A 17114-nucleotide genomic window follows, 5' to 3' on the forward strand; every position below is an offset into this window, starting at 1 on the left:
AGAGTGTGGTCTAGACCTACTCTATCTGTAAAGTGTCTCGAGATAACTTATGTTATGATTTGATACTATAAATAAAATTGAATTGAAAATTGAATTGAATTGAATTAATTGTACATAACAGGGATGAGGTTATACAAGTAGGGCTGGGCAATATATCGATATTATAAATCGACGATATATGAGACTAGATATTTTAAATATCGTAATATTGATAAGACGCATTGTCTTTTCCCTGGTTTTAATGGCTGCATTACATGTAAATGGACTGTATGTATAGTGCTTTTCTAGTCTTTAGGAAATCACTACATTTTTGTTGCGCTTTAATATAGTACAGGAACCATTCACCATTTACTCACACATTCATACACTGTGGCCGAGGTTGCCATACAAGGTGCCACCTGCTTATCAGATAAACATTCAAAAAATGTGGACCTCACTGACTGTGTCCACCTACCTTTTCCTTCCATGCGCAAGACCCGGTTAGAGCTGAACCTCTGACTGTGGACTTTCTCCTCCAGATCAAACATCCTCCTTCCATCAATTTCCTCATCTGAGATGCCGTCGTCATGGTAACGTCGTCGGGTACCAGCCCGCTAGGAAGATGGAGGGAAGGGCAGATGGGTGAAAATATAATATGAGGCATAGGTGACAGAGAAAAGGACAAACGGTTGAAGGAGGAGACAATCAAATGAGGACCGGAACTGAATCTTAAAGAAACCGGTGCAAAAACAGAGCGTTACAGACACATTACTCAACATTTGTTCAAGTTGCAATAATTTATCGTTGCTTTTGTAACATAGATGATAGACTTACTATCCCAGGTTTGTTTGTTTTAGCATTATGTTATAGTTTACATCAAAGCACACGAGTAAATAAAAGCAAGCACATAGCCGTGAGGTGGTTTCAGCCCACCTTGCAGGACTACTGCAAGAGGTTATAACAATAAGACGTGACACTTCGGACTGATTGCTGCCCTGATTAAAATTGAAGTAGCGTTTAAAGCATTTTTTATTAACGAAAAGATGAAATTGAGGATAGGATGAACACTCAACGCGTGCGTTTTTCAGTCGGGGAGTAAAAAAAATTACACAACATATTTGTGTATTTATTTATAATACGTTTATTTGATTCACAGCTGCTACATGTAGTGTTTTGATCTCGACAACCCAACTGCATTTTACCACAAACTTGCGACTAGTTAACTTTCTGAAGCAGGCACAATCGCTTCTTTGCTATGGGTCGGGTAGGTGTTTGTGATTGTGTAAAGGTGTTCACTAGGGGTGGTATGGTTCACAAAACTCACGGTTCGGTTCGTATCAAGGTTTTCGGTACTGTACGGATCTTGTCATTTTTTCTTTTAATCTTTTACTGTACATACACACCGCCGCCGACTTGAGCTGCAAAGAAGCTCTGGCCGCCCTGTCAAGGATGCTTGTCAAAAAGTACGGAGAAGCTGTTTGACGCTTTGGCCGCTCTCATGTAGCAGCATTCTTCGATCATGTTCAACACACGATTGAAGACAAAGCACAAGCAGCCACTGCATGGCCAATACACTGACACTAGAAACCTTTTATAAATTACATATATAAGGACAGAATTTGTATTGTTTGTTGGTCGCAGCGGTGTCTGTTAGTAGTTAGCTTGCTCGTTAGCCGCTGAACCGCAGCAGAATGCAGGCAGAGCAAGCAGCCGGCAGCTGTTGATCCGTGCAGGACTTCACCGTGACCGGACTGTTTAGAGACCATGTGACGGCAGGTAACGTTTACTGGTCCCTATACGCAAAAAACGTCATATCATAAATGATAGGGGAACCCAGCAACGGCGATTATGAGCTTTTCCTCCATTTTCACGGAACTAATGTTTTGGTAGGAACAAAAGTTTACATCGTATGTTTCTCTGGGATCAGCCAGCGCGAAGGACGTCTATATTCCGATTGGTTGCTGGCGTTTGCCGCTGAACCGCGTCATAGCTCATTACCATAAAGTTGACCAAAGTTCAACTTTCTGATTGACGCTCAAAACGCGACTCCAACAGATTTGACATTGAAAATGAATGACTTCCGGTATCTTTAGAAGCTCAAGTCAGCGGCGGTGTATACGTACAGTAACACTCCAGAAATATACTTCAACATATGATATATAGCTTAATTATCCACAATGTAGGATACAGTATTAAATAATTATATTGTTCTATCATGTAATCATGCACAAACTGAATTTGACTTGACTTTAAGCACATTATTGGGACCATCTCTGAGGAAAGCTAGGTGAGATTTTGATACAGCAAGAGGGAAGACACTGATGATTTCAACATGATTTACATTTATTTGGCAAAAAAGAAGACTGTGTATTGCCATCTACAGGAACTTATGTGCCTTTTTAGCACATGAAGATTGAAATAATACAGAATATCAATTGAAATAACTTGCATTTATCAAACTGCCAACTTCAGTGTAGCTCTTAGAAAAATGTATCCTTTAAAAGAAAAAGAGGAACTCTTAAAGCTCCATCTTTTGAATAAGTCAGAATAAGTTAAACATAAAAGGTTTACATTGTTAGTTAATTTCCTATCCTGGCCTCGGCTGGGACACACAGTCATACGGTTTGATAAAGTACTTATTGGACCTATCACTGCAGTTACAATAACGAGCATAGCTGTCAGGTCCTCCTGTATACGTCTCATCTCCGTTTTTTCCTGCATCCACCGTGTGTTTGTGTGTGTGCACGCGCGTCAGTCGCAGGGAGAACTGAGCAGCCCTGTCCGCTGCAGAGACCCGACAGGATCTAAACTTCAGCCGCTTTACCGAGAGTGAAAAAATGTTACAGCGTACATTGATGTTAAAACGAATACAGGTTGGCAGGACGGCCTGAAATTGCACGGTCTTTCGCTGTACGTTTTGTTGGCAACTTGTCCACACCTCTTCTTTTGCGCAAAAGGAAAACACAGCTGTCTGAGGTCACATATGGGCACCTGACAGGCACGAGGCTACATTGCGCATGCGTCGAACCGTGCGGCACGCGCACGCTCCAAACCGAGACAAGTGGACCGAGCGGTTCGGATGTTTTTTCATGAACCATACCACCCCTAGTGTTCACGAGATAGATGCCAAACTTTCATGAACTTGTGAATTTCGCCAGCCGTCTTCTCTCCTTGGAGAGTTGGGAGACAGACGCTGTGTGCACAGTGGGATCGATTGTGTTTTAAGCCTCCAACGTCGCCTTACAGGCAGCTCACCGTAACCTTAAAGGGGTGATAGAATGATTATATAGGGTAGTTTACACTGTTCCTTAAGGTCTCCTAATGGGGTATGTAACATTGGTTGGGACTGAAAATTGCCCGAATGCTATTTTATTAGGCCCTTAACTACCCTGTGAATATGGCTCCATTTGGAACAAGAGCTTTTCTTCCAAATATGGTATGCTCATGAATATTCAGAATGAGCTGCGCGCTGATTGGTTTGAGCAAACTACATAGAAACACATGGGAGACTCGACAGCAGGTCTCATATTTCAGACACTGCAAAGTTATACATTGTTTGTCGGGCTATTTCGTTATTAAATTCTCTTCTGAGACATTTTTAAGCGAGAAATCAACTATATAAAGCTCAAATATGGGCCGTTTTACGAAAATTGATGGCTAATTGCAAATTTGGTAAGACTGTGTGTCGGAGTTCAGCGGCCAGTGCTGCCTGTGTTGCTGCCTCGCCGCCCGGCCGGCCTGCCTTCCTTCACAGACCCCGGCCTGCTATGAGGTACTTGGAGCTCCGTCACGGCTGGCAGCCCACAGCACTCCATACTAGTGATGCACCGAAATGAAAATTCTTGGCCGAAACCGAAAACCGAAAAAAGAGGAAACCAAGACCGAAAACCGAAACCGAAACACCGAAAGAAATTAAGCCAATTATTAGTACCATTGCATTTATGGCTATGACTGTGTACTAACTTTACTAAAATCAAGGCATTGCAATTGTATAAATTAATATTAAAGTTTAATTAAAAAAATATCTAGCAGAAATATGGCTACAATCTGATAGTCACATACAGTATACAGTAGCCTAAGAACAGAATAGCTTACCTATTGTTATTATTATTATTATTATTATTATTAATTGAGGCACTTTCTTGCAGGATTTCACTGAACATATCAGACAACGAGGGTGCATGCCCCTCATCTGGTGCAGCGAGACAAGTCTTTTTTCGCGCGCTCTGATCTCCTGCGCTTGGGCGCCCTTCGCTCCCGTCTCCACGCGGGTTCTCCGCATCCATCGCGGCCTGGATCATTTCTCGTCGCCCTGCTTTATTTCCGCATCCAAGTAATGGTCTTTATAACGCGGATCAAGTATAGTCGCGATGAAGTGCAGAGGATCCGAACAGATCTCACTGAAACGTGTGCTGACAGACTCTAAGAGCGTACTTTTCATTGTTTTCACTCCGTGGTCCGTCTCAACCTCTTTGCTTAGGAGACGCTTTGCAGGTGGAACGGATCGGGTACTGACACACGTGCAGGTCGCGTTTTCGGTTTGCGTCATCACAACATTTTCGGCCGTATTGTTTCGGTGGCCGAATATTCGGTGCATCCCTACTCCATACCCGCGCGAAGTCAGCGTTTTTTTGGGCTAATGGCCTACCAAACGCCACTGCCCTGACAGAGCTCCAGGGCCTGCACCTCCCCTCTTCCAGCTAGCTAGCTAAATGACCCGTGTGTGAGAGTGAGAGCGCGGTCAGCGAGCTTGTTACATCAGCAATCTCTTACCACATGTTACACACATGTCTCGCCACTTATACAAGATCTACCTAAAAGGTCTTATAAAGCTAACAACTGTGTCCGATTTCAAGTTAATGAATATTTGTGAAGATTAGGGTTTTCGTTAGCTGCGCCTGTCCCTTCAATCCTAGCTATGTGTAGCTACAAGTCACGGATAGTTAGCTTCATTTTTGGTCGTAATTCGAGTAGATTTACAGTTTTAAATTTCGTCATGCCACTTATACAACATCTACCTAAATGTTTTGTAAAGCTAACAACAATTTCAAGTTAATGAATATTTGTGAATTTCAGAGGAATTCTAAGAGGAGGCTAGCTAGCTCTCATTGATAGAGCTACATCCAGCCACAGGCTCTATCAATGAGACTCGCGGACAAGCAGCGTTTATTTCCCCAATCGTTCGTTTAAATAACTCAACACATTATAATTACACACATTAAAAGATTAACTGGAACCTGTGGTAAGAGATTGCTGGCGTACAAAGCAATCAAAAAACAAACCGGGCATTTAGCTAGCAGGAAGAGGGGAGTTGCAGGCCCTGGAGCTCTGTCAGAGCAGCGGCGTTTGGTAGTCTATTAGCCCAAAAAAGGGTGACTTTGCGCAGGTATGGAGTGCTGTGGGCTGCAAGCCCAACGGAGCTCAATCGAGCTCACAGCAGGCTGGGGTCTGTGAAGGAAGGCAGGCCAGGCAACAACACAGGCAGCACCTGCCGCTGAACTCCGACACACAGTCGGACAAAATTTGCAATTAGCCATCCATTTTCGTAAAGCGGCCCATATTTGAGCTTTACATAGTTGATTTCTCGCATAAAAAAAAGTTTCAGAAGTGAATTTTGTAATGGAATAGCAGAGATCTGCGCGACCTAGATTCAGAAGACTACCTGATCTCAGGTCAGTTGTGTAGCCTATGTAAATGTTGGGGCGTGACTGTTCTCTTAATACACCCATGGGCGTGACAAAGGTACAGGTCCTGAGATGCTTACGCAAGCAACTAGCTTTGTTGAGATTCGCCCGTTTTCAGCGGCAGTTTCAAAATGAGATTTTCATAGTAAAGGGGTGTCAATTGGATTTTGAGCTTTATACATGTCCCATTTACCCACTGAACTGTTGTTATTCAACTATGAAAGTGTAAAATCGTTTTTTCATTTTATCACCCCTTAAAACATAACCATTGCCGCGCTGCGACATTGAAGGCTTAAAAAAGTAAAATAAAAAAAATACACTGCATGGTGGGAGGAGCTGCGCGTGTGTGTATGTGTGAGCAAGACACAAGTGACAGAGAGACGGAGGAGAGCAGGGTAAGGAAATGCAGAACGTATTTTAACTAGCATTTAAAAAAAAAATTAAATTAATAACGAAACGCAAATGTGCGGCGGCCGGTGTTGATAGTGAGGCGCACCGCCACACAATATTCTATGTGTGGGAAACACTGGAATCAAATCCAACTTCATAGTTAACTTCATGTTCGACTTGTAAATAAATCTTCCTGGATCTCAAAGTCAGACATCTCTGGTTCAAGTTCTTACTAGGGATGTACCGATCCGACTTTTTCAGTCCCGATACCGATGCCAGGGCTTTGCGTATCGGTCGATACCATTGTTGAATTAATAATACACTGTATACCTTCCACCTTATACCTTCCTTCCACCATGTGGGAGAGACTAAAGGCACCAGACTTTCCTAACTAAACATTACTTTCCTAACTAAGACAAAATAACATAGATGGAATGTATTGAATTCTTATTTATTTGTACACGCAACTCTTCCAGCATGCGACACACGCGCAACAGAGGGAAAAAAAAACTAACAAAACTGGATCGCCCCGTGGATCTGTACATTTTTCCGATCCAGCTATTTTGTCAATATCGGGACCGATAGCCGATCTTAATATTGGATCGGTGCATCCCTAGTTCTTACCGGAGACCCTACAGCGGGCCAGTGTTTCAGTAGCCAGTTTTCAAAAGTTTTTACAAGCCTATTGCCTATATTTTTGTAATATAATAAACACTGTTCCACTTTTTTAAACCATTTCAGCTTGTGTAGGCCTATCAGTGCATCAATTTCTAGTAGAAACCCAAGATACAAGTATGGACCTGAAAATGAGCATACGTCTCCTTTAAAAAAGGTCCCATGGCATGACAATTTCACTTTGAGGTTTTTTAACATTAATATGCGTTCCCCCAGCCTGCCCATGGTCGCCCAGTGGCTAGAAATGGCGATAGGTGTGAACCGAGCCCTGGGTATCCTGCTCTGCCTTTGCGAAAATGAAAGCTAGAAAAGGCCGATCTGGAATCTCCTCCTTATGAAGTCATAAGGAGCAAGGTTACCTCCCTTTCTCTGCTTTGCACGCCCAGAGAATTTGGCCCACCCATGAGAAAGAGAGAGATGTCATGGCTTGCAAACAAGCAAAGTGGTAGTTGATAAAGGCCACACCCCCACCTTCCACCTTGCCCCCCCACTCTCTCCTCCTCAATAGCATTTAAAGCTACAGACATAGAAATGGCACATACTAACGGTAGGTTTCCACACAGCGAAATTTCGCTTTGATCTCATTGAGGTTGAATGGAGACGAAATTCGCCCTGATTGAGCGAGATGAGAGCGAATCGCCGAGGGGAGCGAAATAAAGTTGACGAAAGTTTAACTTTATTCAAATGAGGACCACTCGAGAACCAATCAGGTCCGTGTGTTTGTGTTTGGAGGCGGGAGTTACAAAAAAAGTCTGACAAACATGGCGGAGGTTATCAGCGCCGTATCATGAACATTTTTATGTGATTAAAAGGTTTCTACACGAACATTGGTACTTCTATCAACACAAATTGTGTTTTATATGACGCACAAACTTAGTTAGGGCACATACACCACTAAATAGATCACTGTATATGTTAGTTTAAACACTCAAACTTTTCAGCTAGCCGACCGCTAGCATGTTCGGACATTGGATTTCATTGTAGCCTAGCCAGGCAGCTAGCTAGCTAGGCTACTTGTGCATTTGCTTGATTACATGTTTTGTTGGCGAACATTGACACTTGTAGCAACACGGATTGTTGTTTATATGTCACACAAACTTAAACAGGGCAAACACACCACCAAATAGACCACTGTAGATAGTTTAAACACTCAAAATGATTCAGCTAGCCGACAGGTCAACCGCTTGCATGTTCGGACATTGCATTTCATTGTAAGCATAGCAAGGCAGCTAGGCTATATAGCCAGGTTACAAGAGCATTTATGAGCCAACATTTTACCGACGGTTTGCTGCTGTGCATTTTTACCACCATGTCTTCTGACAGCCCGGGACATTTAAAAAGATGTTGCGGACTTGCTTGTCGTTTTCGCAACCACGCCGAGGCAAACTTTCGTTGGCCGAAATTCGCGAGGTGTTTCGTTGTGTGGAACTCTACCGTAAGGAAAGCTCATTGTGGGACTGGCTCTAGTGGCTGTAATTCTGCACCAAGGCAGAATTTTGGGAAAGAGACACACAGTATTAGGGGACCACTAAGGTCTATATAAAAGCATCCAAAAAGCAGCAGGTCATAGGACCTTTAAATAGCAACATGAGGGGAAATGGAAAAAGGCCCACAAGCACTAAATGCATGAAAATAACCCCAGGACACAAAGATGAATGGAAAACACATCAGGTACTTATGTGAAATAAGTACCTGATGTGTTTTCCATCCACACAAACAAAATATCATAACACTGCCTCTAATTGTTGGAGACAATACTGCTGTAGGGTTGTCATGACAGCTGATCCAGGGATAATCCCAGGATCAGCCTCCCAACCCCCCTGTGCTCTATAATCTCTCCCACCTCAACCACGCAATAATCTCAGGTTAATAGTGTTTTCTACTGTCCCCATGTGTACTTCAGTGCAAGCTTGCCAGTTTGAATTCAGTAAGATATCAGGTCTTCTTACCAATACAAAATTCAAATTTAATTTACATTATGGAGACTGGAGAAATCGGCAACTCAGATGGTGGGGTGGTGAATTGAAGCCAGATCATCAATTATCTACGTATAACCGTGTTTCCCACACAGACTAATGTGTGGAGTTTTTTTAAACACTATTTAAAACACGTTCCGCTGCATTTCCTTTCCCTGCTCTCCTCAGTCACTTGTCACACACACACACACACACACACACACACACACACACACACACACACACACACACACACACACACACACACACACACACACACACACACACACACACACACACACACACACACACACACACACACACACACACACACACACACACACACACACACACACACACACACACACACACACACACACACACACACACACACACACACACACACACACGATGCTGCATCGATTATCGGCAGGCTCATAATCGATTATTTCGGTTTACAATTTAATGTAGGCCTAACAACATTTCTGTTTACATATTTTGTTAAGGTTTGCACATTCAGGGAGTGCCATGTGCTCAGTGCTGTAGTTTTATGTATCCAATTTATTTAGTATTTGAGCACTGCAAAATGTTTTGTTTTTGAAGCTTGAAAAGCTATGAATTAAATATCTTACATGGCTTTAATAGAAAAAGTTATTTGAGTGATGATATCTCGTGATCGAATTGAAGACATGATAATCTTAATCAAATCGGGAGATCAGTAAAGATACACACTCCTCCTCCTCCAGTGTTTTTAGCCCCCAATGTTGCCTTCCAGGCAGCGCGGCAATGGTTATAGTTAGGGTTAAGGTGAGGGTTAGCTGCCTGGAAGGAGACGTTGGAGGCTTAAAACACCATCGAGCCCACTGTGCACACAGCATTTGTCTCCATCAAGGAGAGAAGACGGCTGGCGAAATTCACGAAAGGTTGGTATCTATCTCGCGAACACCTTTACACAATCACAATCACTGACCCGACTCTTAGCAAACAAGCGATTACGCCTGCTTTAGAAAGCAAGTTTGCGGTAAAATGCAGTTGGGTTGTCGAGGTCAAAACACTACATGTAGCAGCTGTGAATCAAATAAAGTTATTATAAATAACGTTATGTAATTTTTTTACTCTTACGCTAAATGTTTGCTGCTTCAATCCAGATGAGTATTGAAAAGTATTTTCCGCGACTGAAAAAAGGCACGTGTTGAGGAGAAGGACCAGCCTGAACCGGAGGTATCAGTCTGAAACAGAGCTGAACAGTCTAACCAGTGTAATTAGTTAGGTTATTAAGTTGTTTATAATATTATCAGGCTTCAACCAGTGCTGCTCAAGCAGAAAGACAGGGTTACCACGGTGTGTATTAATGTACTTTCCCCTTAATAAACATACTACAGCGTGTGTAGTCATGAGAGTCCGCCCGGTCCAGTCTGTAGCATGGAAGCAACATGGAGGAGAAATCAAACACTGAGTCAACTGAGCAACAGGAGGAGCTTGTGCCAAAGAAAAACAGCGTTTATCGTTTGGACACATTTTGGCTTCACTAAAGACTACACCGAAGTAGTAAGTTTAGCCGATGAAAAGTGACTGTTAGGCAGTTACTGATCACTGTGAGGTGGCGGTCGTGACAGCGGCCGTTGCAGTTAAGTGTACATGAAAAGACTGTCATGCAGCTTTGACGGTTAATTTGAGACACCAAAACGACTAGTTAAGAGGAGAAAAAAAAAAAAAAAAAAAAAGATTATGGTTTGGGTTAAAAACACTGGTCCCTTTAAGTAGTACTCCCGGGACACAAACACACATTTTATGGGTCAAAGTCTTGTTTGTTTGCAAGATATGCTGGTTGTTATCTACTTGGATGTCAATACAATACAGTGCACAAAACTGTAAACTCTGCTGTACATTCACTCTATATTTTTACTACTAAAATTCATAGATATAAACTTAAAAACTCTACTCCCCTCAGTCAGCTTGCTCTAGTGGTGCATTCCATTTGTACTGGGAAGACGGAATTTCCGAGTTCCGAAAACCTTCAGCGACAGACTCCTACACCCACGATTCACCACACAGCGCCTAGGAGGTCGTTCCTGCCTGTGGCCATCTAACTATATAAGAGTTTTACACGCTTAAAGTGTCAAAACTTGACTCACAACACGTATTTCCACATCACATCTCAAAATATTCTTGGACAATTATATACAATAATTACCCTAACAATAATTTATCAGTTACATGGGCAATCTCTTATTTATTCACTGCAGCTACTTATATTCATACTGTACCTTATTTAGGTACAATCCATTGTTTTAGCAACAACCTTTTCAACCTAATCCTACTTTATAACCTAACCAGGGTTTGTCCTGCATAGAGAAAGTTGTGGCGCCCCTCAAAGAGGTTTTAGCCAGCACCAAAGAATATCTGAGCGCCAAAACATCCGGTTTTCAGCAGCCAGCCTCCCTCTCATCCACAGCTGATATTTTACACATGCCGCTGGCGCCGATAAGCCAGCTAAGCTGCATTGTTTTGACTGCACCTGAACACCCCGCTGTGAAGCTAGTGCCAATGGGATCTCCGTTTGCAGAGTCAGGCTGTCGTCCTGCGCCGTCTTTCTGCTGTGCCCCATTCACGTAGTGTCACATTTTACACTATGAAGGTTAACTCTGAAATAAATTGCGGTTGCGACTGTGGTGGTCCGTTACCCTCATATATTCATCATTACCGATCATTTATTGATCAATAGAATGCATTTCAAAGTAGAAATATTACCCTCATAACAATTGAATTATTGTTCAAATTAGCTACAACAGTAATAGCAGTTACCCAATGTAAGTTAGGGCTTTGAATTTTGTCCAAAAATCATATTCGAAGTTCGTTTGTATATTAATATTCGAATATTTATTAATAATATTTTGACCATTAAATGCCTTCATTTAATAAAAAAAAAAAAAATTAAATTAAAAGTCAGACCCTGGATTAAACACAAACAGTATGCTTTCGACAGGAAGTTCGGAGCTTTCACCATAGCCGTCAGAAAGCCGTTACGAGAGTTAAACCGGCGCGCGCGCACGTATACGTGTGTGTGTCTGTGTGCGCGTGTCTCTCCAAAAGTGCTCAAAATCTGCAGTTCATGATATGTGCGGCTACCAATATACGTGCGTCTGTGTGTGTGAGGTACGTATATGTATGTAAAAATATTGAATCAACATGAACATGCTGCAATTTCATCGTCAAACACAGGACTACTGAATCACATTTTTCATTATGTATCAACGCGTGTGTGTGTGTGTGGTGTGTGTGTGTGTGTGTGTGTGTGTGTGTGTGTGTGTGTGTGTGTGTGTGTGTGTGTGTGTGTGTGGTCTATGCTGTGTGCCCTCCTCAAGAGGCGAGAGAGAGACCCAAATGTATCTATACATTTTTAAAACCTGCTAAACCATGTTTAAGCGACCTTTTATCAATGTATTGGTCAGTGCTACCCAATCGTAGCATACTGTACTGGCAGGGAAACACGCCAGGATCTGATAAAAAGAAGTCAGCCAACCAGCTGCTCCTTGACAAGAGCCACTCTCCGGGAGGGTCTGGCTCTGCCGACCGAACAGAGCACTCTGCTACCCCCTGTTGCGTGGGCGGTGTATTACATTTCACACATCGCCCATGACGCTTGGGTCTACTTGCGTCCGCTGTTTAGACTATGAAAGGAGCGCGTCGCTCGCGTTGCTTGTTCGCGTTGCTTGTTCGCGTTGCTTGTTCGCGTTGCTTGTTCGCGTTGACTCTGTAACGGCCCTAAGTGGTCTGATGTTTATACTCGTGTGCTGGTGTGTGAGTCGAGCCAGTGTGTGTGGGTGGGCGGTGTTGCCAACTTAGCGACTTTTTTTTTTTCAGCGACAAATCTGGCGACTTTCTGTAGAAAAGACAGCGACTTTCTGTAAAATAAAAAAAGAGATGCCAGTATTGTCCAGCGAGCACGCAATGCATTTCTCTCCTGTGGCCGCCGAAACAGTCACTCTCTCTTCTGTTGTGTGACTGAGGAGCAGCCCCGCCCCCCCCTCTGTGCTCTCTCCTCATGTGCAGCAGCACTGGCAGGTAGGAAGGGGAGAAGGGACAGGGTGCGGGGCCGGTGTAGGTAGGAGAGACAGCGGAACGCGACGGGAGAAAGACGCCGCTGAGCTGGCCTGGCCCTGGGCCAGCCTGCTTTCTTTGAGAATTAGGGGGGAATGCACCGCTACCGAGCCACGGCCGAGAGACGGGCGTCGCCGCAACGTGTAGTTACATTTTGAAATGCGTGAAAAAGCCTCGGAATCTGAACTGAAAACAACGTTTACAAGCAAACGCATTTACAAAAAATAATGCCCATAACAGGTTCGAATATTAAGGGCTGGCTAATATTCGTTCGAATATCTTTTTTTTAAATATTCGAACGATATTCAAATAACGAAGTTCTCAGTCAAAGCCCTAATGTAAGTCACTCCTAAATTTTTCAACTTAGGACCAAAACGTGCTCCTTGGGAAAAAGTTACCTCAAGCCCTGTTAATATTAAACAAAATGGACTGGGATTGGAAATGTAGTCAGATATGGGATGTGGGCCCAGGTCGCGGATTGCCGGATGTGAAAGCCCCCTTCCCTAACTGCATTATATTCCATTAGATTATATAATATAATTGTTACCTGACGTTTTAACCATAAATTGGGGTCTAAAAATATATCAGAATACAAGAAATTAAGTCTTTGACGCTTAAAATTTCTTAAAAACGCTGCTTACTCTCACTTTACTTCTACTTAACATTTCTATTTCTTGCACTGTAGCTGTGTTACTTTATACACTTATTGACTCGCCATTTTCTTACTCTTACCTTAATTTGACAGTAAGCAAATGCAACTGAACAATTTTCCTGAGGGGATCAATAAAGTATTCCGATTCTGATACGGTTTCTGACATGCATCATAGCATTTTGCCGGAAAAGGGACAAAAATAAGCATGTCCACAGTAGATGATTCTTCTAGTGACTTCCATTTAACTCGGAACTCGGAGCTGGGAATTATGTCACACCCGAGTTGAATGTGTTCCATTTAAAATATACAGTCATACATTTTTGGTCATATCGCCCAGCACTAGCTGCGTCTAATATGTACAGCGCTGCACTGTTTACCAGTTATTGTTACAAAACGCGTCGCGAATGTGGATTCAGCACACAAAATGGGATTACAACTAAACTAACTGAGTAATACAAACCTCACCAATGTAATTTTCTTTTCAGAGCTTGTTCTCCGCAAGAGGAGTTTGGATGTTTAACAAAGTTGTTTTTAAGTGGAACGAGATTAAACGTACAATATGTAACTTTCTTCAGCTAGGGGCCTCTCAACCAAAACAATGGACGGTAAAACTGGACTTTTGATGACGTTGGGAAGTTGCGTGGAATTATGGGAGTTTTTAGTGTTAAACACCTTCGCTGCTGGTTAGAATCTATGTCAATGGTTAGAATGCATCAGGTCACGGACGAGTTTACCCATACAAGTTTATTCACGTTACGTTTATTCATGTTATTCTAATAAAATAGCTGCAGTTTCCCAAACATAATTACGTTTTTCTTGATTAGATTTGCATTTGTAGCTGACCAGTTAGCTAGTGAGCCAGCAAGCTAACCGTAGCCAGCAGCTAAAACACAAAATATTTCACATATCAATGTCACCTTTTGGATGGTGTCAACACCGGGTTGGACGGGGTTTGTTGTAACGCTAGCTAGCTACTAAACGAGGCTGAGAGACGGGTGTGGGTGGGGATTGTCGGGGAAATCTCCGAGACAGCGAGGATGTTCGATGCCTGTTTTGCAGCAGCAGAACATCTCCCAGCTGCCCAGAATTACCTCCCCTTCACTTTTCAGTAATCTTAACTTTTCGTTTTGGTGCTTAACCCACCTTTTGTCGGGTTAATTTAGCTAACCGTAAAGACAGCTGAACGCAACGGGGGGAAAAATTCGGCAGTGAGGAGATTTTCGGCACATACACCGGTAGCGCTACGGAGATGTAGCTAGCTAACGTTATGGATGCCCGCTGTTGCGACTCAGAGCTGGGTCTGATATGGTCGGTTTCCCGACGTTTAATTAAACTGCCGTTAGCGTTGTAAGCACCAGGCACTGGGGATAAGTTCTGGCCGGGGGGTTGCTGTAATGAAAGTAGCTGGCTGACAGCTGACTGGGGGCTAATGGTAACTAGCTAGCTATATGTCCCGGGGCTGTTGTCAGCTGTCATCCCAACTGAGTCTCTCTGCGCCGGGGGAGTGAGGCAGACAGACCAGGGTGTGCTAGCTAGCTGACTAAATTAGCATTAGATTAATCGTCTTATCTATACAGCTAGCGTTAACGTTACTAGTGAAGTTATTTGTGGGTTAGCCCAGTCCTGTTAACTGTGGTCGAAACAGTCATACTAAAAGTAACTTTATTAGCGTGTTGAACAATGTTGTAACCTCAAAATGTTACCCACAAAGCATTAGCATCAATGTTAGCTACTTGTCAACTAGCACATTGTAGTAACGTTAAGCTGGTATCGATATTGAGCTTTCAAAATAAATAAGGTCCCTGTTGAATTACTGGGATATAAAGTGGGATGTTATTAATCACAAAATGATGCTGTATGGCAAAAAAATGCAAGTATTTTTTTCTGTGACATTGTATGATTTACAATTACTCCTGAACGTATCATCTTCTGACGGAAGTTAGAGTAACTACACATGTAACTACACAGTGAAAGGTTATATGACGCGAAATTTAGGTAAGCAACTAAAAAGGAAATAAGGTCGTTTTTTGACATTTAAAATCAGAATTCTGGTGTTACATATTGTACCTTTAAGCAGAGGAGACAGAGAGGACAGGGAAAGAACAGAGCCATTAAAACGAAAGACGCACTCATGCACTCGGACGGAAGGGAACGATAACACTCGAAGAAGGAAACAGGGCGGACAGTACCGTATTTCGATAATAGTGATCGACATAATGCAAAAGGATAAAAGAGGGCAACGAAATGCAATCTGAGTTAAGAAACGGACACTCACTGGTAGTTTTCCGCGACCCTGTAATCACATACACACAGCACATTTCTTGTATTTGGTTGTTGAATTAACATATGAAAGCACTGTTGATAAAAGAAAAAAGGCAACGTGACCAAATTCACTTTAAACTTACCAGCCTTTTGCTGTACCTTGGCTTGGAATCATCCATTATAACTGGAAACCGAGCTCTGTCCAATAATGCATGTAGCTATTTAACGCCGCTGAGTATTAAGGTTAACGTTTTAGACCCATCAGAAAACCACCAACTGTGACGTTACTGCAGCGCCCCTTGGCTCCATTGGAAAGTAAACAAGAACTTGGAAGGCGCGTGTTTTCAACGGTAACTTTACTTAAACTAACCGATTTTAAGTTCAAACAACAACAAATGAAATGGTTAATTTGAGTCTCCGGACTAGCTAATTGAGATCGCAATACGATAGCTATGTTATCTTTGGATAGCTAGATTAACGTTACACTCACTGACTTTACACAGGTTTGGTGAAACGACGTCGGCTAAAAGCTTAATGTAGAGCCCTACTCATTTAAAAAGGCCAATTATAGTACTACACTAAATGAAAATGGAAAAGTACATACAATTATCATTAGCGTAAAATCAAGACTGTATGAATACTCTTTGTTCCTTGCCTTCACCATTCCAAGTCGTGTCCAGCTAATGTTGGCCTTTTGGAAGGAGTCCTGCTTATATAGATATAAAACTCAACATGACCTTAAGTCATATTGAAAGAGCAACATTCAGATATTTCTAAATGCAATGCAAGAAAAAGGCGTACATGGTTGCTGCCACTGGTTATTACTAGTAACCTATGGTATAAAGTTAATGCGGTTTCCGAACAGCCGCCATTTTCCATCCCATCACAAAACATCACTATATCCCGCCCACAAACGTACATTAGACCAATCACAGATATTCCGGCAAGTCATTCATTGGACTACAGCAGTGTCATTCACAAGAACTATTTGCAAATTGTGATTGGACAGGTATAACCAATAGACATGAGAAGGAGCTGGCAAGCTACCAATAACAGCACAATTTGAAAACGACCTCATACTTCATTGGTTAATATTTCCCAATAATGTTAATTATTGGACAAAGACACAATCAGTCAAAAGAAAAAGCCAATCACGCGATGATACAACGCACTGACCACCGCCCCATTACCCAACATAACTAGTCATCACTCCCTAACCCCAATTCACCTAAAAAATAACGTATTTATAATGCTTACCCCCATATTTACACAGGTCCGTCCACTAGCATACACCTTCAGTAATCCGAGATGTGTGACGTCTTCTGTGTCCAGCGTTTTAACTCCCAAAGGCTCGCATCGGCGGGACACGTTTTGTAGCCTTCACCTCAACGAGGAAGTGCTTGTCGGTCCATAAAT

At 42.5% G+C, this 17114-nt stretch overlaps 1 protein-coding gene across 5 annotated transcripts in view; it reads right to left on the minus strand.

The window, feature by feature from the left end:
- Nucleotides 1-17102, minus strand: part of kdm2aa (lysine (K)-specific demethylase 2Aa) — a 50170-nt gene extending 33068 nt beyond the window's left edge. The window contains exons 1-2 of one of the 5 annotated variants that reach the window (XM_039797094.1): nucleotides 16956-17102; nucleotides 455-593 (exon numbers count right to left, since the gene is read on the minus strand). In XM_039797094.1, the coding sequence (XP_039653028.1) occupies nucleotides 455-593; nucleotides 16956-16961 (145 nt within the window). In that variant the 5' untranslated portion in view covers nucleotides 16962-17102. The other 4 variants (XM_039797086.1, XM_039797077.1, XM_039797112.1 and 1 more) reach the window with 4 other exon arrangements.
- Between the last annotated feature and the right edge of the window lie 12 nt (nucleotides 17103-17114).

Source organism: Perca fluviatilis, chromosome 1 (assembly GCF_010015445.1).
Source record: "Perca fluviatilis chromosome 1, GENO_Pfluv_1.0, whole genome shotgun sequence".
In the NCBI taxonomy this organism is placed as follows: Eukaryota; Metazoa; Chordata; class Actinopteri; order Perciformes; family Percidae; genus Perca; species Perca fluviatilis.